We start from the raw sequence: 16,181 nt of genomic DNA on the forward strand, positions 1-16,181 counted from the left end.
TCTCTGATTTGGGGAGAGAGGCTTTGGTGGTGGAGTTCCAGAATTGCATGAGGAAGAGTAGACAGATTGGTGGGGGTCTCCTAAAAGGCTCCTGATTTCAAACCCTCCCCTCCCCACAAGTCCACAGCTAGGGAGGGGTGAATCTGTCCATTGGGGTGTTTCCCAGTTTCTTATCTTCCCACTCTTCAGTTCAATACATCCCATATACACATCAGCTTGCATTTTTTAAAAAATCAACAACGAATTTGTGTGGATGCATTAGCAGTTTATTGTGAATTACTCTTGAGATACAGAGTTGCATGCAAGTTTGCCAAACTGGCGCGTCTTTGCAAAGCAATTCCCCCAAAATAAGGCATTTGGGGCAGGGTCCTTTCACTGCTACGCACACTGATAGACACACCTCATTCCAGTAGACTTGCCTGGAGAGCCAAGTTGCAAAATTCAGAGGAGGGCGAATTTGAAAGGATGGCTGTGTTTCGGATCTTATTCCAGAAAGTGTGGATGAGGGAGGTTCAATCTTACCTTTGAGCTGAATTTAATTACCCCTCTGTCCCTTTGGTATGTCACCCCCAACTATTAGCCTGGAAGAGTTTTGGCATGTGAAATGGTAAACTGGTAACTTTTGACCCCCCCTTTTAAAAATGCATTTTGGTGCCAAGATCTTATGTACGATTGTCTAGGGATCCTAGAGCCCAGACCAGTGTATTGGACATTGAGGAAATGCACAGAGCAAGTCCCCTAGGGCTGAAATGAAATATCTCCTGTTGAACATGGTGAGAAATTCCCACCGTCCTGGCCCTCTGGTGTCCCAGAAGGCAGCGTCCAAATCTATACCAGGCTGAAGAGGGAGGATGGAGGAAGGTGGAATCATCTAAAGGGAGGTGTGGTTAATCTTTTGGCCATCCAGATGTTGATGGATGTCAACTCCAGTGGCCCCGTATGTTGATGGATGTTGATTGATGGTGATGTTGTCTGGGGCTGATGGGAGTTAGAGTCCAACAACATCTGCAAGGTGACAGGTTCGCCTCCCCTGACCCAAAGGACGAGGGGGAGATCTGTGGAACTTTGGTCAGTCCAGACATTTGGACAACGGTGGGGAACCTTTGGTCCTCCAAAGGTTGCTGGACTCCCATCATCTGCAGGAAACATGGCCAATGGCCAGGGATAACGGGAGTTGCATCTCAGCAGCATCGAGAAGGCCAGAGGTCCCTTTTCCCTGCATTAGGAGAAACTAGGTAGGGTAGGAGGAGTCGCTTCAGGGAGTCAGAGGCATATGGCGCTCTGAGAGATTGTTCCAGCCGTATGGGGACATGGAGAGGGAAGGGGCAGAACAGTTCTAAAGGAGAAGGTAAAGGCAAAGGGACCCCTGACCATCAGGTCCAGTCGTGACCGACTCTGGGGTTGCGGCGCTCATCTCGCTTTACTGGCCGAGGAGCCGGCGTACAGCTTCCGGGTCATGTGGCCAGCAGGACTAAGCCACTTCTGGCGAACCAGAGGAGCGCATGGAAAAGCCGTTTACCTTCCCGCCAGAGCGGTACCTATTTATCTACTTGCACTTTGACGTGCTTTCGAACTGCTAGGTTGGCTGGAGCAGGGACCGAGCAACGGGAGCTCACCTCGTTGTGGGGATTCGAACCGCTGACCTTCTGATCGGCAAGTCCTAGGCTCTGTGGTTTAACCCACAGCGCCACCCGTGTCCCCAAAGGAGAAGAAGTGCACCTTTTTCAGATGAGAGAGATGGAGCAGTGAAGCTTGGGGGAAGAGGTGTGATGGGGAACAAGGTCAGGGAAAGGAGGCGAGCGGTTTTCTTGAAGGGAGGGACTGAAGGAAGTTGTGGAAACCGAAGCGTGTACGAAACACCTGATACTTTTTACAGCTGTTGAGGGGGATCAGTGTGTGTGTGTGTGTGTGGTGCAGGATTCAAGCCAAACAGCTTATGTAGCAAGCAGAAGCATTAAAGGCAAGAAGAAGAAGGAGGTCTTCCTTCTTCTCTTCACTTGGCCATGGTTTTCTTGATCCAAGGAAGGTACTGGGCGATGCGGGTGTAAACGGCAGGAGGGCAGGGGTTGCTGTAGGAGAGGATTCCATGCGCTACGCCATTGCACACCAAAGGATCACCCATCTCCCCCTGTGGAAGGAAGGAAACAAAGATGGCAAGTGGGGGAAGGTTTGGCTCCACCGCAAGGAGGACTTGAACTGCAACAAGATTGGCAAACCTCCCAATGCCTGTTTCTCTCTGTTTTGAATGTTCCTGATATTTAAATTTGGCTCCCCACTTTTGTACAGCGCTTCATAGTTTTGTCTGAGTCCACACACAAATAGCCCTGTTCAGGGAAGTTTTTAATGTATGGCATATTAGTGTATTTTTGGTCTTTGTGGAAGCCGCCCAGAGTGGCTGCGGAAACCCAGCCAGATGGGCGGGATACAAAGAATATATTATTATTATTATTATTATTATTATTATTATTATTATTATTATTATTATATTGTATTGACAGGCTTCCTTCTCCTGAGAGGAGCTCAAGGGGCCAAATATGGCTTCCCTTCCTTTCCCTGTCATCCAGAAAACAACCCTGTGAGGTAGGCCAGGCTAGGAGCTAGTTACTAGGCCCCAGGGTCACTTGGGGAGCTGTGTGGCTGGAGATTGACATGCACATGTTTCCTGAGATTCCTGCATGGCAGGGGAGCGGACCTCCCCCACCCTTGGGCGTCCCTTCAAACTCTACATTTCTCTGATTCCACCATCTGTGACAGGGGGGCATTCGACTCTTGGAGGCTCAGCCCTGAGGCCCAGAAATGAAGAGCCGCAGTCCCCACCTGCCCAGTGACTGGCCTCTGCCCACGTCCATTTTGCTGGAGAAGAGGGTTATCCCCTTTCCTCGCTTGGCTCCAGCTGTGCCAGCATCTGCAGTGGGAGACAACCCCGTCCGAAACCCTGGCAATGCTGAGCTAGTCATTCAAACTCATGAGGACTGGAATCTTCATTTGGTTAAAACCAGAGCTCACTGATAGAGCACTTGCTTGGCATGCAGAACGTCCCCATGGCATCCCCAGGTAGGGCTAAAAATGTCTGCTGCTGTTTGCCCGAGTAGGCATTACTGAGCTGTTCCTATGCATCTCCCGGGGCGAGGGAAGGGGAAGCTAGTTTCCTGGGTTTCTATTTATTCTTAAGTTTCCATGCATACATACATACATACACATTCTACGTATTTTCCTCCACCTGTTCCCACCGCAGCTTCCTATTTCCCCTTTTCCATGCTGCGGATCCTGTCCAATAACAGGACGGTGCTCCTCCTGCTCCCCTGCTTCTGGTCCTGCCGCCTGACGCTTACCTGCGTAAATAACTGAGACTGATGGCCTGCACAGATCTTTCCATCGTCGATCTTGGGATAGAACTTCTGGCACTTGCGTCGGTCGAAGATGCTGGCGTTGGCCTCATAGAGCACATATGGGCAATCTTCCTGATTCGGGCTCCAGCCGGCCACACTGCAGGCTGTCCGCTCAGAGAGGTCGCTGCTAGATGTTGGCAATGGCAGGATGCCAATGTTTTCATTCAGACGAACCTTTGACAGCAGCTGGGGAAAAGAGAGGAGAAGAGGCAAAAATGAGCACCTTAGCGTTGCAATAGGAAGCCCTTGAAACCTGTTCCTTTATGAATGCAGAACTGCGTTCATAATACAGTGGTACCTCAGGTTACATACGCTTCAGGTTACAGACTCCGCTAACCCAGAAATATTGCTTCAGGATGAGAACTTTGCTTCAGGATGAGAACAGAAATCGTGCTCCAGCGGTGCAGCGGCAGCAGGAGACCCCATTAGCTAAAGTGGTGCTTCAGGTTAAGAACAGTTTCAGGTTAAGAACGGACCTCCGGAATAAATTAAGTTCTTAACCCGAGGTACCACTGTAATGAACTCTAATAAATAGTGAGAGTCCCATGGACTGCAAGAAGATCAAACCTCTCCATTCTGAAGGAAATCAGCCCTGAGTGCTCACTGGAAGGACAGATCCTGAAGCTGAGGCTCCAAGACTTTGGCCACCTCATGAGAAGAGAAGACTCCCTGGAAAAGACCCTGATGCTGGGAAAGATGGAGGGCACAAGGAGAAGGGGATGACAGAGGATGAGATGGTGGGATAGTGTTCTTGAAGCTACCAGCATGAGTTTGACCAAACTGCAGGAGACAGTGGAAGACAGGAGGGCCTGGCGTGCTCTGGTCCAGGGGGTCATGAAGAGCCGGACACGACTAAACGACTAAACAACAATAATAAATACTGATAATAATCCGATCATACTAATGACCAAAGAGCTGGATTCAGCTGAACGAGTCCATTATATTTCACACATGGGGATGGAAGGAGACATTTAGCTCCTTCTGCCTTCAGGATCGGGGCCCTCGGGGGTGCTTGCAGAGTGAGAAAAAGGCTTGGGGTGTGGTACCTTGAGCAGAAGAATATCATTTGAAAAGGTGTTGTTCTTAATCGTATAATCTTTGTCCGGGTAGCGTTCGTCCACTCTGTAGGTTTCTCCGTCATGTTTGAGGTCATGTGCTCCCAGGACAACCATATCAACACTGGAAACAAAGCAACAGTCAGGGTCAGAGATATAGAAGAACCTCAGACATTTAAAGCTTCCCTACACAGGGCTGCCTTCAGATGTTTACAGAAGGTCATAATATTCTTGGTTTCTTTGACATCTTACGGGAGGGCGTTCCACAGGGAGGGCACCCCTACCGAGAAGACCCTCTGCCTGGTTCCCTGTAACTTGACTTCTCTCGGTGAGGAAACCTCCAGTAGACCCTCAGAGTTGTATCTCAGTGTCTGGGCTGAATGATGGGGATGGAGAACAAGCAGAAGCCTGGGAGAAGGGGCAAGGCCTTGTGGTACCCCACAAGTGAGGGCCCAGGGATCCAAACACTCATCTCTGAACACCACTTTCTGGACAGTGGAACCACTGTATAACTGCCCACAACTCCCAGCCCTCCTACATGGTCCAGGAGGATGTCATGGTTGATAGTATCAAAAGATACATTCAGCAGAACCAGGAAGCAGGTTTCCCCTCTGTCCCTAGAGATCATTGACCAGCATGACCAAGGCAGTTTCAGTCTCACAATGGGGCCAGAAGCCCAGCTGGGAGGGGTCCAAATGGTCCACATCCTCCAGGCGTGCCTGGAGTTGTTCATCGAATACCCACTCCCCAAGAATGGAAGATCTGAGTTGGGGCGAGAGATGGCCATAGCAACCAGGTCCAAAGGTGTTTTTTTTAGGAAGCAGTGGGTCTGGGAAGCCTCCCTCACAAAGAGAGGCATTCACCACCCCACGGAGCCCATCGCTTAGCCTTGTCTGGCTCGCTTTTATGAGCCAGGATGGGCAAGGATCAAGGAGATAGGGGGTTGATTTCACTCCAGGCAGCCTGTCCACATCCTCAGAGGTAACAGGTTGAAATTCATCCCATGCAAGTTGACTAGACGGAGCAATGGCACGTTCCTGTCCCTGCCCTGCTCCCTTCCAGCAATTAGCTTTACCCAGGATGATCACCACTCCTAAAAAAGGGGGAAGGCTTTGAGGATACTTACCTTCCGCAGCGTGCAGAAGTCATGACCCACTGATGTCCCACGAGGAATCCGCCACAGATGTAACGGTTCTGGGAATCCAGCAAGGCAGCCATGTAGGGTCTGGAGTGAGGACTGGCTCCATTCGGGCAACGATTCTGCCTCCGCAGTGGATCTGCAAGAAGCATATGCAGAGATAAACTGCTTCTGCTGCTGCTTACAAATTCTAGAGCAGGCATAGGCAAACTCAGCCCTCCAGATGTTTTGGGACTACAACTCCCATGATCCCTAGCTAACAGGACCAGTGGTCAGGGATGATGGGAATTGTAGTCCCAAAACATCTGGAGGGCCGAGTCTGCCTACGCCTGTTCTAGAGTGTTGTCGTTCCAGAGAACCACCCAAAAGGTTGGTGTTGACCTTGAAAGCCCTAAACGGCCCCGTCCCAGTATACCTGATGGAATGTTGTTGGCATAGCCCAAAAGAGTAGAAGAAACTGGCTCATGAGTTGGTGGGTTTTGCTCACCTGTTTGGGCGAAGGAGAAGGACAGCAGTAGCAGAAGAACCTGGCGGAGTCTCCACATCTTTTGGCTGTTTGCCAAGGAGGGAGACGCCTGGCACTTAACTCTTCAGCCTCTTGACCCCTTAAGCTTTTATTTCCTCCAGCCTCTGGACTCCACCTTCTCCAGGAAGGGCTCAGTCTAGACTTGAGATCTGATAGGCAGGCTGATAGTTTCTCTCTATCCACGTGGCTCATCCCACCACAAACTGCAATCAGATAGTCCAATGGGGTGACTGGAAAAAATGAGAAATGGAGTGATCCCGCAATTGGAGACTTTTTAAGCAAAGGTTTATGAAATCAGAGTAATGAAGACAATGTATTCATCAAAACAAAACCAGAGACCAGCTTTTGGAAATTTCAAGTGGCTGTTACTATTATTATCTTACTATGATTATTATTTATTAAATTTGTATACAGTGGTACCTCGGGTTACATACGCTTCAGGTTACATATGCTTCAGGTTACAGACTCGGCTAACCCAGAAATAGTGCTTCAGGTTAAGAACTTTGCTTCAGGATGAGAACAGAAATCGTGCTCTGGCGGCAGCAGGAGCCCCATTAGCTAAAGTGGTGCTTCAGGTTAAGAACAGTTTCAGGTTAAGTATGGACCTCCGGAACGAATTAAGTACTTAACCCGAGGTACCACTGTACTGCCTTTCTTTCTGACAGGACGCTGGATTCCTAACGGTTTCTATGACTGCTAAGAGATTTTCCAATCTGCTTGGAAACTCATGAAAAGACTGGAGATGGTGGTGGTTCTGTGCTGAATTCATATGGTCTTAAATACCAAGGATTGATGAGAGCCTAGATTCAGAACCTGCTCTCTCCAACCCTCTTTTTGTGGTTGGTTTAGAAAGTTGTATGAACATTAGACGGTGCAAGTTGTTCAGGCCAATGGTCTACCTCAAACATCATCCTGCTCACAAAGTCACCAACCAGGTGATTCTGCAGAACCAGCCCAAGAGATTTCCGGCCCCTAAGCTGACCCACACAATGGCACTTCTTCCAGCTAGGGAAGAAGGAAGATCTCCTATTTGCTAAAAGGCCACTGCCGAGGCAACATTGGGGCAAGGGCTGCAGAAGAGTTGGCAGATGTAAGCTCCAAGGGGCACACCATGGCCATCCCTGCCACTATGGCAGGCTGGCAGCCACTTCGCCCCACGCCACTCAGGCATGGGAACAACTGTGTTGAGGATGTTGGGATACTGCCAGGGAGACGGAGGCATCAGGCAGGCAGGCCCCCAGTCATCTCCGGACGATGACCGGTCTCCCCGATAGCTGTCAACTGTCCCTTATTTGGTGGGAAAGTCCCTTATCCCAGCGCCGTGTCCCGCTGCTGTCCCTTCTTGATGATGTCCCTTAAATTTCCCGGGTTTCAAAGGAAGCAGCTCCTCTCCCTCCCTCCCTGCCGGCCATGAGGTTCAGCCTGTGATGTTTTCATCCAAAAGTACTGCACTGTGTGGTGCTGACAAAGGCAAGGTTGCATCTTTGATCCCGGTATGGGGCAGTTGCCTTGCAGGGGGTTGGACTCGATGATCTGCAGGGTCCCTTCCAGATCTACGATTCTATAAGTGATGAGCTTTTGAGCACCTTGAATTGGGCCTGGAAACCTGGGATTGGAAAGGCTGCCCATCTCTCGCTGGGGCTCATGGAAGCTGGAGGGGAACAACATCTGGAGAGCGGAAGGACAAATGGAATGGTGGGGTCACGACTTCGTGAAGCATTTGCTCCCTTGCTGTGCTTGAAGCACTTGTGTAGCCCCTTGTGGAACTCAGCAGGGAAGAGGATGGGGAGGAAACTAGGATGAGCTGTCTCTCTGCCTGAGCTTGGATATGGCACCACTGTTGGGCTCCCTGATTTCTCCCCCACCTGTTGCAAAGGACAGAAGCCACCAGTTGTTGTTGTGTTGTGTTTAGTCGTTTAGTCGTGTCCGATTCTTCGTGGCCTTCTCTTCTCCTGAGCTGGCCAAAGTCTTGGAGCCTCAGCTTCAGGATCTGTCCTTCCAGTGAGCACTCAGGGCTGATTTCCTTATGGATGGATAGGTTTGATCTTCTTGCAGTCCATGGGACTCTCAAGAGTCTCCTCCAGCACCAGAATTCAAAAGCATCAATTCTTTGGCGATCAGCCTTCTTGATGGTCCAGCTCTCACTTCCATACATCACTACTGGGAAAACCATAGCTTTTACTATACGGACCTTTGGATTTGTATACTGCCTTTCTTTCCAACAGGACAGTGGATTCCTAATGGTTTCGGTGGCTGCTTGGTTGAAAGAGGCAAAGAGAACCACCATCACCTCAGGCCTTTTAATGAGTTTCCAAACAGACTGGGAAATCTCTTTGCCTCTTTCATGCCCTCATGCCTCAGCTGTGGCACGGAGGTGGCTTGCCCCAATCTTGTGTGTCTTGTTATTTTCCTCTTACTATGGTGTGTTTGGGGGGTGTCTGGGGGCCTGGCCACGCAACCGTATAACTCATGGACATGCGACAAAGATTAATAATGGGAGACTTGGAGTGAGTTCCAGAGTTTACACTACATGAAGAAGGCGTCTTTGCTTTGTGCTGAATCTTTCCACATTCCTCCTTGCCAGTCGCGATGGGCATCATCCGTCGCTGACCATGCCCTTTTCTAACTAGAGCAATTGAACCAAGGACCTTCTGCATGCAAAGCAGGGCTCTACCACCAAACTAACAACTCTCTCCCCATATCAGAGATTTGGCCGGTTGCACTGGTGGCTGAACCATAAAGAAGGCTGATTGCCAAAGAATTGATGCTTTTGAATTATGGTGTTGGAGGAGACTCTTGAGAGTCCCATGGACTGCAAGAAGATCAAACCTCTCCATTCAGAAGGAAATCAGCCCTGAGTGCTCACTGGAAGGACAGATCCTGAAGCTGAGGTTCCAATGCTTTGGCCACCTCATGAGAAGAGAAGACTCCCTGGAAAAGACCCTGATTTTGGGAAAGATGGAGGGCGCAAGGAGAAGGGGACGACGGAGGACGAGATGGTGGGACAGTGTTCTCGAAGCTACCAGCAGGAGTTTGACCAAACTGCGAGACACAGTGGAAGACAGGAGTGCCTGGCGAGCTCTGGTCCAGGGCGTCACGAAGAGGCGGACATGACTAAACAACAACATCATACAAATCCAATAAAATAATCGTAATCATAATATTATAATAGTAACAGCCGCTTGAGATTTCCAAAGCTGGTCTCTGGTTTTAATAATACATTGTCTTCATTACTCTGGTTTCATAAACTTTTGCTTAAAATGTCTCCAATTCTGGGATCACTCCATTTCTCATTTTTTCCAGTCTCCCCATCTGACTATCAGATTGCTGTTCGTGGTGGGATCAGCCACGTGGATGGAGAGAAACGATAAGCCTGCCTATCAGATCTCAAGTCTGTCTCCAGGCATTGCGGTCGTCTGCAAAGGATTCTTCCTGTATTCAGGGTGGGGGAGCCCTTGCCTAGTGTTCCCATAATGGCACCGTCTGTGAACCAGAGGCAGGAATCAGCACGGAGAATTGAGGTGATCTGCCATTGCTGGCTGGCCAATGCAATTCATAGTCATTCCCTTCGCCTCCTGTGAATCCACTGGATTCCCCAGCGAACCAGTATTCCCATTCATTCTCTTTCAGTCTTCCCTGATTTATTCCAAGCCACCGGTTTTCCAAAACAGAAGAAGCGGACAAATTCATGGGGATCATTCAATGGCTCATTTTGGAAGGGGAAATTTTGGGGGTTCTACCTTCAGGAACAGAGTACCTGGTGAAAGCCAGATTTGGGGGTGAACACTAGGGGAAGAATGGGATGTGGGTGGCGCTGTGGTCTAAACCACAGAGCCTAGGGCTTGCCGATCAGAAGGTCAGTGGTTCGAATCCCTGTGAAAGGGTGAGCTCCCGTTGCTCGGTCCCTGCTCCTGCCAACTTAGCAGTTCAAAAGCAAGTCAAAGCTTAGTCCTGCTGGACACATGACCCGGAAGCTGTACGCCGGCTCCCTTGGCCAATAAAGTGAGATGAGCGCCGCAACCCCAGAGTCGGCCACGACTGGACCTAATGGGCAGGGGTCCCTTAACCTTTACGTTTATGACCATTACTGTTAAAAATCAGGGAGGAATTTGTGATACCAGTGTGGTGTAGTGGTTATGAGCGGTGGACTCGTAATCTGGGGAGCCGGGTTCACGTCTCCGCTCCTCCACCTGCAGCTGCTGGGTGACCTTGGGCCAGTCACACTTCTCTGAAGTCTCTCAGCCCCACTCACCTCACAGAATGTTTGTTGTGGGGGAGGAAGGGAAAGGAGAATGTTAGCCGCTTTGAGCCACTATCCTTTAGGTAGTGATAAAGCGGGATATCAAGTCCAAACTCTTCTTCTTCTTCTACTTACTGATTACAATGCACAGCCGTCATTTCCCACTGGGGACCGTGAGGAATCCACCACAGTTGAGGTTACAAATGGTTTTCCTAGCAAGTAATTTAACGAAGAGTGGAAAGTCTCTTTGCTCCTTTCAACCAAGCGGCCACAGAAACTGTGTCCTGTTGGAAAGCAGGGAAGCATTCAAATTTAATAAATAATAAGGAGAAGAAGATAATAATAATAATAACAGCCACTTGAGATTTCCAAAAGCTGGTCTCTGATTTTGCTTTAATGAATACATTCTCTTCATTACTCTGATTTCATAAACCTTTGCCTAAAATGTCTCCAAATCTGGGATCACTCCATTTCTCATTTTTTCCAGTCTCCCCATCTGACTATCTGATTGCTGTTCGTGGTGGGATCAGCCACGTGGCCAGTGAGAAACGATAATCCTGCCTATCAGATTTCAAGTCTAGACTGTGCCTTCCTGGGGAAGGTGGAGTCCAGAGGCTGGAGGCCATAAAAGCCACGGGGTCAAGAGGCTGAAGAGTTAAGCGCCAGGCATCTCCCTCCTTGGCAAGCATCAAGATGTGGAGACTCCGCCAGGCTCTTCTGCTGGTGCTCCTGTCCTTCTCCTTCGCCCAAACAGGTGAGTAAAAGCACCATGGCAGATGATGCCCCATGGGGTTTCTTCTCCCTGAAATCCTCCTCCCAGCCGTCCTTCCCTCTCTGATCACGACTTGACTGTCTGTCTCCAGGCACTGTGGTCGTCTGCAAGGCATGTTTCCTTCAGATGATGCACCATGGTGTTTCTCCTCCCTGAAATCTTCCTCCCATTCAAAAGCCCAAAGGGATCTTCCTAGGCTCCTCTTTGCTTTCGCTTTGCTAACTTCCTTGCTAGGAAAACCAATTGTAAGCTCATCGCGACGGTGACCCGTCCTTTTTGCTCCCCCAATAACTTTGAATATGTGGAGGACACCCCAGAGCATGCCAGGAGGAGGAGAAGGAGCTGATCTCTGCATACGGTTCTTGCAGATCCATTGCGGAGTCAGATTGTTGGGGGTCACGAAGCCAAGCCCCACTCCAGACCCTACATGGCTTACTTGAGAAGTCCCGTGAGCTCCTGTGGCGGATTCCTCGTGGCGCCCCAGTGGGTAATGACGGCTGCGCACTGCAATGGGTAAGTCTCACTAATCCCTCCTTGATTTTTAGCAGGGATGGTCATAGAATCAGAGAATTGTACAGTTGGAAGGGACTGCAAGGGTCATCTGGTCAGCTAAACCACCCAAGACAGATGACCACCTAACCATCAAGGTGCACAGCTGGTTGTATGGAGGGAGTCTGGTCTTTTGCACGGGGACCAGGAGGGTATGGAGTCCTGGCATCTCTGACACTAACTGATGCTCTCTTTCCAGCACCTATAGAGTCATCTTGGGGGCACATAACATCTCCATTAAAGAACCCTCTCAGCAAGTGTTCAGCGTTGAGGCTAACTACACACACCCTGCATATAAAAGATATAACGAATATAACGAACTCATCTTATACAACGATATCCGTCTGCTCAAGGTAACTTGCTCCAAGCAATCTCTCCTTCTATCTTTCCCCCGAGGTCAGTGATCCTGAAGGCAGAAGGAGCCAAGGCTCTCCTCACAGTTCCAATGTGTGCAGCATAATGAACTAGATTTTGTGCAGTTTACCCTGGCATTGGGTGACCAAAAGTCTCTTCCGTGGCAGCCCAGAAATCACTAAATTTGGAGTAGGCAGTTGCTTGTAGGAGTTTTTATCTAATTCTGGGAATGTTTTTTCTAAAAGCGATTTCAGTTGTGTTGTTTTGGTATTGAAATGTTTGCCAGAAAGCAGATTTGGGAATGCAGTGGAGAAGCCCCATCGCATTCGCAAGACTCTTGCTGGTACAACCATCCAGTTAAACGTGCGCCATTAATATTATCCATACCGTAATATTATCATTCTGTATTATCAATACTGTCTGCTCCTTTTTTGCCCAAAGTGCCCCATTTTAGAGGCACCAGACTCCCCAAAGGGTTTCCTCAAGCAACACTAAACCAATGAGCCCTCTCCCATCTCTCCTTTCCACAGCTGAATTCCAAGGCTACTCTGAATGAATATGTCCAGATCCTGCGCTTGCCCAAATTTGACCGTGACCTCTCCCATGGGACTCCCTGCAGCGTGGCAGGATGGGGCCGGGTTTACAAAGACTGGTCACCAGACACTCTCTACGAGACCAATGTTGCCATCTATGACCGTGGGTTGTGCAGTTGGTGGTATTCACATCTCAATGATGGGAAGGTATGCGCCGGGAGACCCGACAAGCCTGAAGATTCTTTCAAGGTGAGGGCCAGCAGAAGCAGCAAGTGACAGGATCGGGCGGGGGTTATGGATCCCACCCTTCTGAGGGATCATTCACTTCTCCAGGAAAATGGACATGGGCTTGTATTCTGCTAAGGGCTCTGGCCCACTTTCGCTTGTCCCTCTGCTTTCCCGGGGGGGGGGTCACTCCTTAGCGCTCAATTGGAGCAATCGGCCAGTTTCCCTGGCAAAGGAAGGAATGGACGAGCCCCAAGTCGTACTGAGAGTAGAGCCACTAGTAACATGGCAGTTTGCCCTGGTTCTGGGACGCGGGTGGCGCTGTGGGCTAAACCACAGAGCCTAGGGCTTGCCGATCAGAAGGTCGGCGGTTCGAATCCCCACAACGGGGTGAGCTCCCATTGCTCGGTCCCTGCTCCTGCCACCCTAGCAGTTTGAAAGCACGTCAAAGTGCAAGTAGATAAATAGGTACCGCTCCAGCGGGAGGGTAAACGGTGTTTCCGTGCGCTGCTCTGGTTCGCCAGAAGCGGCTTAGTCCTGCTGGCCACATGACCCAGAAGCTGTATGCCGGCTCCCTCAGCCAATAAAATGAGGTGAGCGCCGCAACCCCAGAGTCAGTCACGACTGGACCTAATGGTCAGGAGTCCCTTTACCTTTAACTTTACCTTGCCCTGGTTCAAGCACGAGAGTTGACCACAATGTGGATCCAAATCTTCCCCCAGCTGCCATCTTTGTTCTCTCCTCTGCACAGGGAGATTCGGGTGGCCCCTTGGTGTGCTATGGCGTGGCAGAAGGAATCGTCTCGTATGGCAAGCCCTGCCCTCCTGGTGTTTATGCTCGCATTGGCCATTACCTTCCATGGATCAAGGAAACCATGAAACTGTGAACAGAGGAAGCAACCACGGTGCCATTCTGCCTTCTTTCCCACCCCTAATGCTTTTGCTTGCTGAATAACCTGCTTGGCTTACATTCTGCAACAACACACACACACACACACACACACACACACAGAGAGAGAGAGAGAGAGAGAGAGAGAGACCCCTCAATGGCTGCGAAAAGGAAGATCTATCAGATGTTTCATACAGGATGGTGTTTGGTTAAGTGCCTTCACTGCCTCCCATCCCCTTGAAGAAAACCCTTCCACAGACCTCCATCTCCCTCAAGCAACTCCTCCCTTCTCTCTTACTTCCCCTAATGCAGGGATGGAGGACCTGTGGCCCCCAGAAGCAGGAGTCCAGCAACATCTGGAGAGCCAAAGACGGTCCAAATGTCTGGATAGCATCATGTTCCTTTAGATCAGGAGGGAAGGACCTGTGACTCTCTAAATGTTGCTGGACTCCAACTCCCATCAGTCCTGGCCAGTTTAGCCAAATGTGAGGGCTGATGGGAGGTGAAGTCCATCAACATCTGGATGGCCAATATGTCATCCACCTCTGCTTTAGATGATTCTTCTGGCTCTTCCTTCCAGAGCTCCGCAGACCTGGCATTGGAACCTGCATTCTGGAACAAGGTCAGGTCAATCCCCTTGAGGTTGAGGGATGTGGGACATGGTCCTCTCAGCCAACAGGGAAGGATTCTATCTCATTTCTAAAGGGATCCTCTGTGTATTTCATCAGCCCCCCCCAAAGACCACCCTAAACTCTAGGATTCCTAGATGCAGATCCAAAATACTTTGGCACCCACAACATCTCACAAATAACCTTTTCACAAAATAAACTCCCCGAAGCGCTGGGTTGCGATGTACAGTGGTACCTCAGGTTGCATACGCTTCAGGTTACAGACTCCGCTATCCCAGAAATAGTGCTTCAGATTAAGCACTTTGCTTCAGGATGAGAACAGAAATTGTGCTCCGGCGGTGCGGCGGCAGCAGGAGGCCCCATTAGCTAAAGTGGTGCTTCAGGTTAAGAACAGTTTCAGGTTCAGTATGGACCTCCGGAACGAATTAAGTACTTAACCCGAGGTACCACTGTACTGTAGGAATGGAGGAGACATTTAATATTCAGCCTGGATTGAAAGTTGAACCTCCCTCATCCACACTTTCTGAAACAAGGTTCACCAAAATCAACATTTCTCCAGATTTTGCCATTCAGGCCTCCAGCCAGGTCATGTTTATGGGAAAGCACTTAATGGGGGGAAAGTGTGTCTTTTGCTGCATGGAATAGTTTTTTTAAAAAGCAAACAAAAATTCATTATCTTAGGGCAGATTGCTTTGCAAAAAAAAAAAAAAGTGAATATTCGGCACAATTGCGTACCAAAGTGTGTATCCAAAGAAATTCACATTAAAATGCTGTTGAATTTTCATGAGTTTTTCTTTTTTTAAAAACAAAAAAACCACCCTGCAAACTTCTACAGATACGTGGATAACTGAACTTCAATGGCAAACTTCAATGGCAAAGCTGTCCATGGAGTCACAGGTTAATTCTGTATCCAGGGCAGCTGTTTATCAGCTCCATCTAGTACGCAGGATGAGACCCTCCCTGCCTGCGCACTGTCTCGCCAGAGTGGTGCATGCTCTGGTTATCTCCAGCTTGGACTACTGCAACGCGCTCTCCGTGGGGCTACCTTTGAAGGTGACACAAAAACTGCAATTAATCCAGAATGCGGCAGCTAGACTGGGGACTGGGGGCGGCCGCTGGGACCACATAACACTGGTCTTGAAAGACCTACATTGGCTCCCAGTACATTTCCGAGCACGATTCATAGTGTTGGTGCTGACCTTTAAAGCCCTAAACGGCCTCCGTCCTGTATACCTGAAGGAGCGTCTCCACCCCCATCGTTCAGCCCGGATACTAAGATCCAGCACCGAGGGCCTTCTGGCGGTTCCCTCATTGTGAGAAGTGAGGTTACAGGGAACCAGACAGAGGGCCTTCTTGGTGGTGGCGCCCGCCCTGTGGAACGCCCTCCCTTCAGATGTGAAGGAAATAAGCAGCTATCCTATTTTTAAAAGACATCTGAAGGCAGCCCTGTTCTGGGAAGTTTTTAATATTTAACGCTGTACTGTTTTTAGCACTTGATTGAGAGCCGCCCAGAGTAGCTGCGGAAACTCAGCCAGATGGGCGGGGTATAAATAATAAATTATTATTATTATTATTATTATTACTTAGGTGGATAACTGGAGATTGGAAAAAAAAGGGAGGGGCCGGGAGGTAAGAGAAAAATATGAATCAAAATTAAGGCACCAATTCATAAAATAATAAGAGTTGGAAGGTACAACAAGGACCCTATAATAAAACCCGCTGCAATGGAGGAATCTTTTGCTCAGCATGGGGCTCAAACCCACAGCCCTGAGAGTGGCTTCCCATTTGTGGAATGCTCTCCCCAGATAGGCTCGTCGGCCACCTTCGTTACATAGGCAAAAGTAAAGGGCCCCCTGACCATTAGGTCCAGTCGTGGCCAACTC

The 16,181-nt window shown here is 49.5% G+C and overlaps 2 protein-coding genes across 2 annotated transcripts; one reads left to right on the plus strand and one right to left on the minus strand.

The window, feature by feature from the left end:
- Nucleotides 1-4,251: 4,251 nt before the first annotated feature.
- On the minus strand, nt 4,252-6,178 carry LOC128405538 (granzyme B(G,H)-like). The gene is made up of 3 exons (XM_053372286.1): nt 6,070-6,178; nt 5,571-5,721; nt 4,252-4,568 (listed from the first exon to the last, which is right to left on the minus strand). The coding sequence occupies exons 1-3, from the start codon at nt 6,125-6,127 to the stop codon at nt 4,361-4,363; spliced, it is 417 nt and encodes a 138-aa protein (XP_053228261.1). The 5' UTR covers nt 6,128-6,178; the 3' UTR covers nt 4,252-4,360.
- A 4,698-nt stretch (nt 6,179-10,876) lies between these two features.
- Nucleotides 10,877-14,511, plus strand: LOC128405542 (mast cell protease 1A-like). Its single transcript, XM_053372291.1, has 5 exons — nt 10,877-11,102; nt 11,489-11,633; nt 11,869-12,022; nt 12,554-12,805; nt 13,533-14,511. Exons 1-5 carry the CDS (start codon nt 11,042-11,044, stop codon nt 13,665-13,667), a joined length of 747 nt encoding a protein of 248 aa, XP_053228266.1. The 5' UTR covers nt 10,877-11,041; the 3' UTR covers nt 13,668-14,511.
- Nucleotides 14,512-16,181: the final 1,670 nt, after the last annotated feature.

The sequence above is a fragment of the Podarcis raffonei genome, chromosome 18 (genome assembly GCF_027172205.1).
Source record: "Podarcis raffonei isolate rPodRaf1 chromosome 18, rPodRaf1.pri, whole genome shotgun sequence".
NCBI lineage: Eukaryota > Metazoa > Chordata > Lepidosauria > Squamata > Lacertidae > Podarcis > Podarcis raffonei.

Bases quoted from the DNA above. Each gene is read 5' to 3' on its own strand.
- LOC128405542 (XM_053372291.1), top strand. From the start codon at position 11,042: ATGTGGAGACTCCGCCAGGCTCTTCTGCTGGTGCTCCTGTCCTTCTCC. The intron at 11,103-11,488 runs GTGAGTAAAAGC...CGGTTCTTGCAG, and splicing joins CTTCTCCTTCGCCCAAACAG to ATCCATTGCGGAGTCAGATT. The intron at 12,806-13,532 runs GTGAGGGCCAGC...TCCTCTGCACAG, and splicing joins AGCCTGAAGATTCTTTCAAG to GGAGATTCGGGTGGCCCCTT.
- LOC128405538 (XM_053372286.1), bottom strand. From the start codon at position 6,127: ATGTGGAGACTCCGCCAGGTTCTTCTGCTACTGCTGTCCTTCTCCTTC. The intron at 5,722-6,069 runs GTGAGCAAAACC...TGCTTCTTGCAG, and splicing joins CTTCTCCTTCGCCCAAACAG to ATCCACTGCGGAGGCAGAAT. The intron at 4,569-5,570 runs GTAAGTATCCTC...CTTTGTTTCCAG, and splicing joins ACTTCTGCACGCTGCGGAAG to TGTTGATATGGTTGTCCTGG.